Source organism: Buteo buteo, chromosome 5 (genome assembly GCF_964188355.1).
Source record: "Buteo buteo chromosome 5, bButBut1.hap1.1, whole genome shotgun sequence".
Taxonomy (NCBI): Eukaryota; Metazoa; Chordata; class Aves; order Accipitriformes; family Accipitridae; genus Buteo; species Buteo buteo.
In genome coordinates, this window is record NC_134175.1 from 8,969,646 (window position 1) to 8,982,602 (window position 12,957).

At 66.9% G+C, this 12,957-nt stretch overlaps 1 protein-coding gene across 4 annotated transcripts; it reads right to left on the reverse strand.

Moving 5' to 3' along the window:
- Nucleotides 1-363: 363 nt before the first annotated feature.
- Nucleotides 364-10,913, reverse strand: PHC2 (polyhomeotic homolog 2). 4 transcript variants are annotated; one of them, XM_075027656.1, is made up of 15 exons: nt 10,770-10,913; nt 7,895-8,083; nt 7,639-7,797; nt 7,485-7,562; nt 7,230-7,391; nt 6,245-6,349; nt 5,943-6,156; nt 4,926-5,257; nt 4,139-4,298; nt 2,434-2,642; nt 2,200-2,330; nt 1,938-2,072; nt 1,713-1,854; nt 1,313-1,619; nt 364-1,224 (listed from the first exon to the last, which is right to left on the reverse strand). In XM_075027656.1, the coding sequence occupies exons 2-15, from the start codon at nt 8,036-8,038 to the stop codon at nt 1,070-1,072; spliced, it is 2,433 nt and encodes an 810-aa protein (XP_074883757.1). In that variant the 5' UTR covers nt 8,039-8,083; nt 10,770-10,913; the 3' UTR covers nt 364-1,069. The 4 variants fall into 4 exon arrangements, with proteins under 4 accessions (XP_074883757.1, XP_074883759.1, XP_074883756.1 ...); XM_075027658.1 differs by having other exon boundaries at nt 1,313-1,562; nt 1,938-2,052; nt 2,159-2,330; nt 10,770-10,912; XM_075027655.1 differs by having other exon boundaries at nt 1,938-2,052; nt 2,159-2,330; nt 10,770-10,912.
- Nucleotides 10,914-12,957: the final 2,044 nt, after the last annotated feature.

Consider the following 12,957-nt stretch of genomic DNA (forward strand, 5'->3'; position numbering starts at 1 on the left):
CTCTCCTCCTCCCCATCTCACGCACTTTGGGGCCCCCCCGCAGTCCCCAGGGCTGGGATTTTGGGGCCACCCTGCAGGCGTGGAGGGTTCTGCCTCCACCCGGGGGTCCCCTGAGGAGGGAGCTGGCACAGGGTGGGGGGGGAACCTCAGCCCACCGCCCCCTTGGGAGGCAGCAGGGGCACCCTCGGTGACACCAGCCCTGTCCCCATCACCCACGGAGCATCCCACCACCCCTCGGTGGCACCTGGGGACATCCCCCACGGTGCTGCCTCAGTTTACCCAGGAAGGAACGGGTGGGACGACAGGGGAGAGGAGGAAAAGTGGGGGGGCCCCAAGATTTTCTTTTTTTTTTTTTTCTCGGTGTTTATTAAAAACAAACAAAAAAAAAACAGGAAAAAAAGGGGGTGGGGGGCTGTGTGTGGTTTTTTCCTTTTTTTTTTTTTCTTTTCTTTTCTTAAAAAGACCGTGGTGGCCGGGGGCGGGGTGGGGGGGTCCTTACCTGCCTGGGGCCCTCCCCTCCACTGCCACCATCTTCTACTAAGGTGCCCCCAAACCAGACCCAGCGTGGGGTATGTGAAGGGGTGTGTGTGTGTGTGTGTGACAACTTCTCTGTCCCCAGGCACCCCGAAACGCTGCCCCCCCCCCCGCCCGCCTGCCCCCCCCCCCCCCCCCCCCCCAGGGGCTAACACCCCCCTGGGGCTGGTACACCAAATCCCATCTGGGGGTGGGGGGGCCCACACGTTAAGGCAATCGTCCTGCTTCGCCCTGCCGTTTTGGGGAGGGGGGGGACGGGGATGGGGGACACGGGGGGAGACGTGGGGACCTCCCCTCCCTGCTGGAGAAGGGGGGGTGACCCCCCCATACAGGGGGACACTATAGCTACGGGCTATATACACACCCCTGGGGAGATGAGGGGGGCTGCCCCGGGGCTGGGTTGTGCTCAGAAGTGGCTCTTCCCCCCCCCTCCTCCCTGCCCCATAGCCCCCTCCCTACAGCTGGGCAAAGGTTTGGAGGGGGGGGGGAGTGGGATCGGGGGTCCCATGGGTGCCCCCCCCCCACCCAACCGGCTCTAGGAGTCCTTGAGCATGCTGATGCGGGCGTAGATCTTGAGGGCCGGCCCCAGTTTGATGTTCATGGTGCTCATGAGATGATCTTCCTTCAGCAGCAGCAGCGCCTGCCCGTCGATCTCCTGTGCCCTGAACTCCTCCGCGATCTCCTGGCAGCCTGCGGGGAGGGGGCTACGCTCAGCAAACCCGCCCCCCAACCTCGAACCCCAAAAATATTGGTGGGGGTGTCCCCGAATATTCCTCACCCGGCAGCGAACGGATGAACTCGTAGACGTCCTCCACGTTCCATTTGCTGGGCTCGCTGGGGAGGAAGCGATGGCCGATGCTCGCCAGGTCCCGGACGTGGACGTCGGGCAGTTCCATCTCACGTAGCTCCAAGTCGCGCTCGCCCTGCCGTCGGCGGGACGTGGAGGAACTGGCCGAGATGGGGGAGAGCGGTTCCTCGTAGCTCGAATTATCCGAACAACGACTCGAATCTTCTTGGCTGTGGTTGAGCTGCAACGACGCCGTCACGGAAAGAGGCACCGAACCCGGCGGGAGAGAAACCGGCGGCTGCGGGACGGAGCAGCACCGGCCTCAGAGCCCACCCGTGTTAACGCATTGCCCTGAATTTGGGGACGAATCCTGCCCGTCCCCTGCCCTCACCTGCTTCTTGGTGTCTTTGCTGAGGGTGGGTAACGTCCCCTTGCATGTCCGACGGCGGCCGTGGGGGGGACCGCCAGGTTTTTGCAGCTTGCTGCGATCAGGGTGGAACAAACCCACCCGCTTCGTGCACCCCACGTTGTACCTGTGGGGAGGGAAGGGGGTGAGAGATGGGGAGGAGGGGGGGCCAGATCCTGGCAGGGGGGCTGCGGTTTTTTGGGGGGTTACCTCTTGGCACAAGCCATGGAGCAGAAGCGCTTGGAGCGCTTGAATTTGTAAGCGAAGTCGACGCGGCCACAGAGCTCGCATTTCAGTTTGGGGGGGTTCCCCTCTTCTTTGGATTCTGGGGGGCGCGGAGGGACGCCCAGAGAGAGAAACGCAACCAGCTCAGCCGTGGGGGACCCCCAAATTGGGAAGGTGGCGGGGGAGGGGGTGGGGCTCTACCGTACCCTGCTTGGCGAGGAAATCGTTTTGGGGGGGCCGGGCGCTACCTTGTAAATAGGGTTCCTCCATTTCGGAGTCGGTGGTGGTGGTGTTGTCCTGCTGCGGGAGTTTCTCAGCCAGCAGCTCCTGCGCATACTTCTTCTTCAGGTTCCCTACCAGCAATGAGGAGCGCCCCACCTGTGACAGAAAAACACTAGTGGGTGCTTCCCCCCCGCCCCCCCCCCAATCCAGCCCCACAAGAAGAAATAAAGATCAGGTTGGGGGGGGGGGAATACGTTACCGGGAACGGTTCTGCCCCTTCCTGGATGACGAAGCCCTCGATAACGTGGGTGAGGATTTGGGGTTTCACGATGGCCTGGGGCGGTTTGTTCTCACCATTGTGGGGGGCAGCGCCGGCGACGGTGGAGGCAGAGCTCCCGGTCCCCGAGGTCATGCCGGGAACGCTGGCGAGGGTCTGGGGCTGAGCATGAAGGCGGTCGGGGGGCGGCTCTGCGGTTGGGGGGGGTTGGGGGGGTGGGGGGTGGGGGGGGAAGGACAGGGATGGTTACGGGGGACGCGGTGACGCCGGCGGTGACGCCGGGGCCTGTATTACCATACAGCTGGGCTGCTTTGGGAAAGAGAGCGGGGCGGGGGGGGCGGGGGGAGCGGAAAAGCAGCTGCTGCCGCTCCCAGTGTGGCCCAGTGGGTCCCAGTAAGCCCTGAAGAGCCCTCCTGTATCCTAGAGAGCCCCCCCAAACGCCCCAGTGCACCCCAAAATATCCTGGTGGAGCCCAGACAGCCCCCAAATACCCCGGCAGGCCCTAAAGAGCCCCCAAACATGCCCAGTAAGCCCCCAGTTCGCCCCAGCAGAGCCTCAATACATCTCAAAAAGGCCCCAGCAAGGCCCGATCTACGCCGGAAAGACCCGATACGCCCCAGTAAGGCCCAGTACGCCCCAATAAGGCCCTATCTACCCCAGCAAGGCCTAATACACCCCAGTAAGCCCCCATCTCCCCCAGTAAGGCCCAGTACGCTCCGGTAAGGCCTCATCTACCCCCCGCACGGCCCGGTAGGTGCCGGTAAGGCCCCGGCAGGCCTCGCTAGGCCCCGGTAGGCCCCACCACCTTTGTCCGGCGGCGGAGCCGGCTCCCCCCGCCCCTACCTGCGCCCGGGCCGCGGCTGCGGAGCCGGGACCGGCGGTAGGGAAGGGGGGGGGACGGGGGGGGGGGCGTGGGAAGGGGGGGGCGGATGCGGAAGTGAGGTCAGCGCCCGCCGCCCCGCCGGGCCGAGCCGGGCCGGACCAGGCCGAGCGTCGTCGGGGCGGGTTTGGGCGGGGCCGGGCCGCACTCACCGGCGGCTCTCAGCGGCTCGGCGGCCCCATGGCGCGGACAAAGGCGGCGCGGGCGGTGGCGGTGCCGGAGCGGGGACAAAGGCGGCGGCGGCGGCGGCGGGGCCGGGCCGGGCCGGGGCGGCGGCGGCTGCTGCTGCGCGGGGAGGGCGGGGCCCGGCGGCGGGCACGCCCCTTGCGGCCCTATTGGCCGCCGCCGCGCTCGCGCGCCCACGCCGCCGGGAAGGCGGGGGTGTGGGGTGTGTGAGGGGGTGGAGCCGCGCCGCCGGGCGGGGCTTCGAGGAGGGGCGTGGTCTCGAGGAAGGGGCGTGGCCGCGCTTCTCCCAGCGGCCCCGTGCCCCCTCCCCTCCCCACGCGTGGGAGTGGGCGCCCCCCGCGGACACAATGGGGCGGGAACACCCCCCCCCCCCCCCCGCAGCCAGGGGGGGACGCCTACACTCAGCCCGACCCCTCCAAACCCGACGCTGTCACCCGTGGGCTCACAGAACCCCCGCTACAGCACAGCTCCCCCCCCCGCAGAGCCCCCCCAGGCCCCGCACGCCCACCCATGCCTCAGTTTTCCCCCTGCTGCAGCCCCCCCTCCTTGGGGTGAGGGTCAGCTCCACCCCATGAGTGGGTGCCCGTGGAATTGGGGGGGGGGAAGCAGCATGGGGCTTACCGTGAGTGGGGGGCCGCTCACCCTCGGGGGTGTCGGGGCCCGGTGGGGCGGCGGGTGGCGAGAGGGCGGGGGGCTGCGGTGGGGCGGGCGGTGGGCTCTCGGTGCTCCTTGGGGTGGGCGGCGGGTCCCGGCGGGTGCCCTCGGGGACCCCCAGTGGGGGCTGCGGCAGCGGGGAGGGGGGGGGGGCACAGGGGGGCGCGAGGGTCAGGCGCGCCTTCGAGCGTGCGAGGCGCGAGATGAGCATGCGGGGAGGGCGGCGGGAGCACGTGGGTCGGGCGCGGGCATGTGCCACGCATGTCTCCGTCAGGCCCGCGCGTCCGCACACCTCCCCCCCGCCACGTGCATGATCTGGCACGGTTGTTTGCACACGCGCATGCAGGGATCTGGCACGAGCGTGCACACATGTGCACGGCTGGGACAGAGGCGGATCAAGCACGCGTGCACTGACCAGACCCACGCGGCTCAAGCGCACACACGTGCCTGGATCCGGCACGTGCACATTCCGCCCCCCCCCACCCCCCCGATCACGGGCGTACATGCATGGATCTGGCCCACGCGTGCACACGCACAAACGCGGCACAAGTGTGCACCCGCCTGTGCGTCAGCCACAGGGATTGCGCACACGTGCGCAGATGAGGTGCACGCAGACGTGCACGGATCAGGCATGCATGTGTGCGCACACACGCGCGTGCACAGATCAGGGCCCCCCCTTCCCACACCAGCCTCCCCATCCCTACCCCCCCTGCACCCCCAAACCGTGCTGGGGGGGTGGGGGGACGCCCCTCACCGTGGTGCCGGCGGGCTGCAGCTGCAGGATGACGGCAGAGGCGTGCTGGAACTTGCGGGGGGCAGCGTGGCAGCCGGGGTGGCCGTTGGGGGGGCCGCCCTCGCCCCCAGTTCCTTGGGGAACCCCTGCTTTGGGTTGCGGGGCCGGGCCGGGACTGGCAGGGGGAAGGGGTTGGAGTTGGGGGGCAGCGGGGGGGCCCGGGGGGGGCTGCCCACGGGGTGCCAGCTGCTGCTGCTGGATGACAAATTGCTGCTGCTGCTGCTGCTGCGGCTGTGGCTGCATCGGCTTCGGCGGCTGCTGCAGGAACTGGGGGGGCTGCAGTGGGGCGTAGGCTGCGGGGACAACAATGGGGGACAGGGACCCCCCCCTCGTCACCAGCACTTCAGCCCTAATAGAGCCTCCCTCCAGGATCCTCCCCCCTCCCTGAGGCTGCTCCTCACTCTAGCATCTGTTCACTGTGGTGCCTACTGACAACCAACTTTACCAGCTCCCGCTGCTGCTGCGGGAGGAAGCTGGGCTCAGGCTGTCCCAGGCGGGGATCCCCCATTTTGGGAGCCACACACACCAGCACAGCATCCCCAGGCTCTGTCACCCTGTGGGGTCCCCTGGCCCACACCCTCACTGGCCCAGCCCCATGCAAAGGCTCACCCCACGAGGCCCTGGGACTCTGTGGTTGCTGCAGGTGCTAAGACCCTCCCAGGCAGGGCCCCTGAGGGGGTGTGTGGACACACAAGGTCCCAAACACAGGCAATGTACAGGAAACACCAGTGTGGGCCACCATTAGGTCTCAGAGTGAATGGCCCACAGGCTGCTCAGCTGAGAGCTGCGCCCACCCTGCTCACCTCACCCCGAGTTTCTGAGCACCTGAGGCGGTGGCAACGCACCCCTGAAGTGCATATACGGGGCTGCTGGTGCCATGTACAGGCAAGAAAACCATTGTTAGGTTTCAGAGTGAACATCTCACCCCATGACTCTCCCAGCACTTATGGGTATCCCCGTCACGGCACAGCACCTTACCTGGGGTGACGAGTGGGTGGGCGGCAGCGGGGGCAGCAGCGCGGGCCAGGGGGTGGGCGCGGGCGTCAGGACCCTCAGCTTTTTTGAGGTGCTCGGCCGGGGGGTCGGGTGGGGGACCCCGGGGGGGGCCAGCTCGGGGCGGGGGGCCGCCGGGGGGCTTCATGGCCAGGGCGGGGAGGTGAGGGCCGGTGGGGCGCAGGGCCAGGCTGTGCACCTGCAACGGCAGCGGGTCAGGGGAGTCCCAGGGTGGGGGGGGGATTTGGGGGGACTGGCTGAGGGGGTGAGGGCATTGGGGGGCTCACCTGAGGGGTGGCAGGTGGCGGGGCGGGTGGTGGCGCTGGCGGTGGTGCCGGTGCGGGGCTCTCGGGCCGGACGGCGCTGACAGGGCCCGTAGGGGTAAAGATGAGCTGTGGGGGAGACAGAGGATGGGTGCATGGCCCCCGATGCGGCAGAGGGGAGAGGGTGGCACCCCACATGTGTCCCCCATGTCCCTGTGGGGTGGCACACAGGTAGGATGGCAGGTGGGGTGACACACGTGTCCTCAGGGCCCTCCAGCGTGGCAGTGCCCTTCCCGTCCCTTGGGTGCACCCCAGCGCCAGGAGGGGCGCAGGGGACAGGCACTCTATAGGGTGTGGGCACCCCCAGCATGGCAGAGGACACCCTATAGGGTCCCAACTCCCCCCCTAAGGTAAAGGGCACCCCCCAGCTCCTGGCAACGTCACAGTGGGACAATGGGCACCCCACGGGGCCCAGCCACCCCATGGTGGGACAATGGGCACCCCACGGGGCCCAGCCACCGCATAGCAGTGAGACGATGGGCACCCTATGGGTCTGGGGACCCCACAGCAGAGCAATGGGCACCCTACAGGGTCAGGGACCCTATAGGGTCCTGGCTGTCCTGCAGCAGGACCATGGGCACCCTATGGGTCCTGGCCACCCCACAGCTGGATGACAGGCACCCAATGGGTCCTGGCCACCCCACAGCTGGATGACAGGCACCCAATGGGTCCCGGGCACCACACAGCTGGGTGACGGGCACCCCATGGATCCTGGCCACCCCCCTGCACAATGACGGGCACCCTATGAGTCCCAGCCATCCCACAGCAGAGCAATGGGCACCCTACAGAGTCAGGGACCCTGTAGGGTCTTAGCCACCCCACAGTAGGACAAGAAGCACCCCACAATTCCCAGCCACCCCACAGCAGGACGATGAGCACCCCACAGATCCCAGCCACCCCACAGCGCCGTGGGGCAGGGCGCTGCCAGGCATGACGGTGGCCCCTTTACCATCTGCGCCCGCAGGTACATCTGGGCCTGGCTGGCAGTGAGGGCGGGTGAGGCGGCGTTGCCCAGCAGCACGGCCTGCTGCGCGATGCCCGAGGCCCCGGGGGTGACGCTCTGCGCCCGGTTCAGGAGCTGTGCGGCCGCCGGTGACGTCGCCAGGTTGATCTGCAACAGGGCAGAAGGAGAAGGCCGGGGTGCCGCGCCGGACTGGTGGATAGGCGATGGCGGGACGAGTGCCGGAGAGGACAGGGGACTCACCGTGGGTTGCTGCGTGGGTGCCGGCTGGGTGCCGTTACCACCTGAAGAGCCGCTCTGCCTGTTTGCCGCCAGGCTCGCCTGGGGAGAAGAGCCAAGCGTCACCCGTGTCCCTCACCGCAGCACCCATGGGTGCCCCTGGGGTGGTGTCCCGTACCTGCTGGACGGCGGCCAGGCTCTGGAGCTGGGCGCTGGTGAGGTGCTGCTGCTGGAGCGCGGCCGTCTGCAGCATCAGGTGCTGCTGCTGCGCCGCGTACATCTGCTGCAGGTACTGCGCTGCCGTGTTGGGCTGCCGGTGCAGCGCTTGCTGGATCACCTTTTTGTGGGGTGCAAACACGTCCCCGGGCTGCACCGCAACCCCAAAACGCTGCCCCCTGACTTCCAGCCCCCCACCCCGTGCCAAAATATCATACCTGGACGGTTTGGCGGTCGGGGATGCCGCTGTAGACGGAGATCTGGGGAGCGGGCGGGCGGGCGGTGCCGGTGCTGCTGGGCGTCGTGGCGGTGCCGCCGGCGCTGCTGGAGGGCGGAGGTGCCGGGAGCTGCTCGTTCTCCATGGCGGTTTGCCGGGGCGCTGCGAGGTGGCAGGGGTCAGGCTAGAGCTGGGGCAGGGGGTGGGGGAGAAAGAGTGAGAGGAGGAACCCCATGGCTCCCAAAGTTGGCACCCAATGTCTGCTCCGAGGCTCAGAGCAGGAAGACTGCGGCTGTGACTCCCGCCTCCCCTGATATGGAGGAGGAGGAGGATGGCAGGATGGAGGAAGGACGGCAGGAGGCCCCATGGTTCACCCTCCCCCGCCAAAGAGGGGCCCCTCTGGGGCGAAGGGGGCCAGCGCCGCCATCCTGCCCCGGGTGCTGAGGGAGGGGCTGGGGCGGGAGGAGCCCCCAGTGCGGGGGGAGCTAGGGAAAGGGAGGATGGATGAAAGGAAGGACAGACAGAAGGATGGACAGAGGTAGGGAAGGGATGATGGGAGGGAGGGACGGACAGAGTGACGGGGGAAAGGGAAGGACAGAAGGATGGATGGCTGGAAGGAAGAGAGAGACGGAGGTAAGGATGCAGGGACAGACAGAAGGATGGATGGGAGGAGGAGAGGGATGAAGGGACGGATGGACAGAAGGAAATGAGGGAAGTGGGAAAGGGACAAAGGACAGGAGGGACTGACAGAAGGATGGACAGGACAGAAGGAAGTAGGAAAGGGATGGAAGGAAGCAGAGAGACCAAGGGAGGGAGGGAGGGATGGAAGTAGGAAAGGACAGATGGAAGGATGGACGGAAGTAGGAAAGGCATAAAGGGAAGGATGGAAGGAGGGACAGAATGCCACAGGAGGAGGAAAGTGATGGACGGAAGGATGGATGGAAAAGGAGGGAAGGACAGACAGAAGAAAGGGATGGACAGAAGGATGGGCGGAAAAAGGAACGGATGGAAGGAGGGAGGGAAGGAAGGACGGACAGAAGTAAGGACAGACGGAAGGATGGATGGAAGGCAGGCAGGAAGGGACCAAGGGATGGAGGGAAGGATGGACAGATGGAAAGAAGAAGAGGGACAAATGGATGGAAGGAAGGGGACGGACAAATGGAACGAAGGACATGCAGATGGGAGGACAGGGACAGAGGGACGGGTGCTGTTGAGGCTGCAGGGGAGGTTGCGGGCAGCACTATCATCACCACTATCACCATGGTGGCCACGAGGCTCTGCGGTCACCGACAGCCACCCATGGCCACTGCGGTCTGGTGGCCCCGTGCACACCAAGGGACCTCGGGTCACCTGCCCATGACACCTGTCCCTGGGGAGACCCTGCGCTGCCAGGCGATGGGTGCCACTGCCATGGGTGCCACCATGACGGGTGACAACGTGGCAGGACCAGGGACAGCAGTGTGGGGCGCTGCAGACCATGGACAGCGGCCACGGCGGGTGGCCTTGGTGGCCACGGTGGGTGGTCATGGTGGCCATGCCACAGCACGGCCCCACCAAACCACCTCCAGCCTCAGCACGGCACCCAAGGGACGTGGCAGTGGTGATGTCCCTGGCCTCGGTGGCCCGTGGGGTTGTGTCCCCTGAGGGTGTTGCTGCCCCAAAGCATGGGGTGGGACGTCCACGTGTCCGTGGGAGTGGCAGCACACGTCCCCACCGCTCCTCCGTGTGGCCCGTGACACTTCCCAGCCTCAGGTCTGCCCGCCAGCATGTCCACCACGAGCCAGAGGAATTTTGGGAAGTGCTTTTCCCTGCTGAGTGGCCACGGATCTGTTTTTTCCCCCCAGAAGAGCCTGGTGGCATCAGGGTGACACGGGGCCACCACAGTGACTGACATGAAGGGACTGCACCGGGTCCACCCAGAGCCAAAATCCTCCCAGGAGGAACATGGTGCAGGGAGCCCACCATCCACCCTCCAAGGGTTCAAGACCTGCCTGCACCCCGTGGACTTTGGGGTGTCAGACGGGGGCACCTCGCTTTTGAGCCACAGGTGACAGAGGAAACCCACTTCCGACCCCCGCAAACCCTCCAAAAACCCTTAAACCCACCCAAAATGAAAAATAAAAGGGAAGAATTCTGGCACTGCCAGGTGATGCAGGATCCACCACAGGTCTGTGGGGGGGGGTGTCCCCCAGCCAGCACAGGGAGGAGCTGCGGACCTGGAACCCCTGAGCTGAGCCCCAAAAAGGGGTGCAAAATAATGGGGGGGGGGAAATCATAGCAAGGGTGGGATGAAATAGGGGGGGCAGATATAAAAGAGGGGGGGAAGATATAAGGGGGGGCAGATATAATGGGGGGGCAGATAGAACAGTAAATAGTGGAGTATGACAGCGGGGGGGGGTGGGAATAATAGTAAGGGGGTGAAAAATCAGAAAAGGGGGTGCAAGATGAGGGGGATATGGGAGGGGAACTCTAGTGGGGGGCTGGGATGTGGTAGTAAGCAGTGAAACATGATGGTGGGGGGTGATAATAAGGGGGTGCAGAACCTGGGGGATGGGGGGCACAAGATGATGGGGAGGGGGCAGAAAACACGAGTGGGGCTGGGATATAACGGGGGGGGTCTAAAGTGGGGGCAGGGAACGGCGGGGGGACACGGACACTGGTGGGCTCTGAGCCGGGCCCGGCTGGGTAAACTGAGGCACGGCGGGTGCCGGGGCGCATGCGCGGCGCGGCCCCCCCTCACCACCCCCCCACCCCCCCCGCCGCCTCAGTCCCCCCCTCCTCTCCCCCCTCCTCGCCCCCACCCCCGCCCCGGCCCCGGCCCCGGCCCGGCCCAGACAAAGCCGCCGGGGCCCGGTAGCGGCGGCAACGCGCGGTACCTGCGGCCCGGGCGGAACGGCTCCCGCCGGCCACGGCCATGGCCCAGGCGCCTCCGGGGGGCGGGCGGGGGGCGGAGGGGGGGGGTCCCGGTGCCGGTGCCGGTACCGGCGGGGCCGGGCCCGCGGCCGCTCCCTCCTCCCTCAGGCGGCGGCGCGGCGGCCCGATGCCATAACTCATTTGCATTCCTCCGCGCGTCACGTGGGACGGGCGGCCAATCAGCGCCCCGCCCGCCCCGCCGGACACGCCCAGCGAGCCCCGCGCCCGCCGCGACGGCGGCCGCCGCTCGCGCTCGCCATGGCAACGTGGGGAGGGGAGGGGAGGGAGGGGGGTCGTCATGGCAACGGGGAGGGGAGGGGAAGGGGGGGGGGAACCCCGGCGCCCGCCCCGGGCTGCGGATGCGCCCCGCGGGGGGGGGGACCGGTACCGGCGGGATGCTGAACCGGGGGGGGGGTGGCACCGGTCCCCGGTGCTGCTTGGGGTCACCCGGGGGTGCTCCCGGTGCCGGTACCGGCGGGATGCTGAACCGGGGGGGGGGGGGGGTGGCACCGGTCCCCGGTGCTTCCTGGGGTCACCGCGGGGTGTCCGGTGCCGGTACCGGCGGGATGCTGCACCGGGGGCGGTGGCGGCACCGGTCCCCGTGTCCCCCCCGGTCCTGCTCCCGTGCCCGTGTCCCCACGGCTGAGTGCTGTCCCCCCCAGTTTCCCGGCAGGGACGTTATTTGGGTTTTGGGTACCGAAATTTGGGCCGTTAATCGCCCTTCACGGGGCTTGGGGCTTCGCAATGGGGCCAGTGGGTTTGTAACGGGGCTTGTGGGTTTGCAGAGGGACCCGTGGGCTTGCAAGTGGGGGCCTGGGGGTTTGCAGTGGGGCTCGGGGGTTTGGGATGGGGCCTGGGGGTTTGTAACGGGGACTAGTGGGTTTGCGGTGGGGACTAGTGGGTTTGTAACGGGGACTAGTGGGTTTGCGGTGGGGGCTAGTGGGTTTGTAACGGGGACTTGTGGGTTTGCGGTGGGGGCTAGTGGGTTTGTAACGGGGACTAGTGGGTTTGCGGTGGGGGCTAGTGGGTTTGTAACGGGGACTAGTGGGTTTGCGGTGGGGGCTAGTGGGTTTGTAAGGGGACTCGTGGGTTTGCGGTGGGGGCTAGTGAGTTTGTAACGGGGACTTGTGGGTTTGTGGTGGGGGCTAGTGGGTTTGCAACGGGGGGGCTTGTGGGTTTCCACGTGGTACTCGAGGATTTGCGAAGGGGGCTCAAGGAGTTGCGCCTGGGCCGTGGGGATTCGTGAAGAGGACCCAAGGATTTGGGGAAGGGGCTTGTGGATTTGGGAAGGGGACTCGTGGGGGTCTGCACAGGGCACTCGAGGGATTGCGGGGGGGGGGGCTCGTGGGTTTGCAGCTGGAGGGAGCAGCCCCGAGTGGGGCTGACCCCCCATGACAGTTCCTGCTCCCAGGGAGCAGCAGGAGCCCCCCCCCCGGGGGGGGGTAGGGGCCAAAAAACTCCCCCTGCCTTGGGGGGGGTCCAGCCTGGCTGTGGGGATTTGGGGTTCCCCCCCCAGCGTCCCCCACCCCCAGCCTGGGTTTGGGAGGGTGGGTGCTGCCCTCTCCTGCCTGCACTGGGGGGGTGGCAGGGCTCCCTTGGGGGGGGACTGGGGGGGCTGTGAGGGCTATGGGGGGCACTGGGGGCCTGGGAGGACTATGGGGGGCAACTGGGGGGCCTAGGAGGGCTGGGGGGGGCACTGGGGGGCGCTGGAAGGGGGCAGTGGGGTGTCTGTGAGGGCTATCAGGGGCACTAGGGGATGCTAGGGGGACAGTGGGGGGGTGTGAGGGCTATGGGGGGCACTGGGGGGGGACTGGGGGGCCTGTGAGGGCTATGGGGGGACCCCAGAGAAGCCTACTGGAGGGTACAGGGAGGGGTCTGGGGGGGACATGCCACAGGCTGCGGGACGGCTGAACCCTCTCTTTGGGCTTCGTGGCTGCTGCCACGAGGTGGCAATGCCTTCCCTCCCACGCTGAGCCTGGCACAGGCCTGGCTGAGGCAGGATTTATCCCTTTTTTTCCCTTTCCCCCCTCTTTTTTTCCCTCCCCCTCCCCCTTTTTTCCCTTCTTTCCCTTTTTTCTTCTTTTTCCCCCTTTTTTCTTCTTTTTTCCCCTTTTTTCTTCTTTTTTCCCCTTTTTTCCTATTTTTCTCCTC

What these genes read in the sequence shown, in the direction of transcription:
- PHC2 (XM_075027655.1), bottom strand. Translation starts at nt 8,038, where the DNA reads ATGGAGAACGAGCAGCTCCCGGCACCTCCGCCCTCCAGCAGCGCCGGC. An exon ending in TCCATGGCTTGTGCCAAGAG is followed by an intron (nt 1,855 to 1,937) that starts GTAACCCCCCAA and finishes CCCTCCCCACAG; the next exon opens with GTACAACGTGGGGTGCACGA. An exon ending in GCAAAGACACCAAGAAGCAG is followed by an intron (nt 1,620 to 1,712) that starts GTGAGGGCAGGG and finishes TCCGTCCCGCAG; the next exon opens with CCGCCGGTTTCTCTCCCGCC.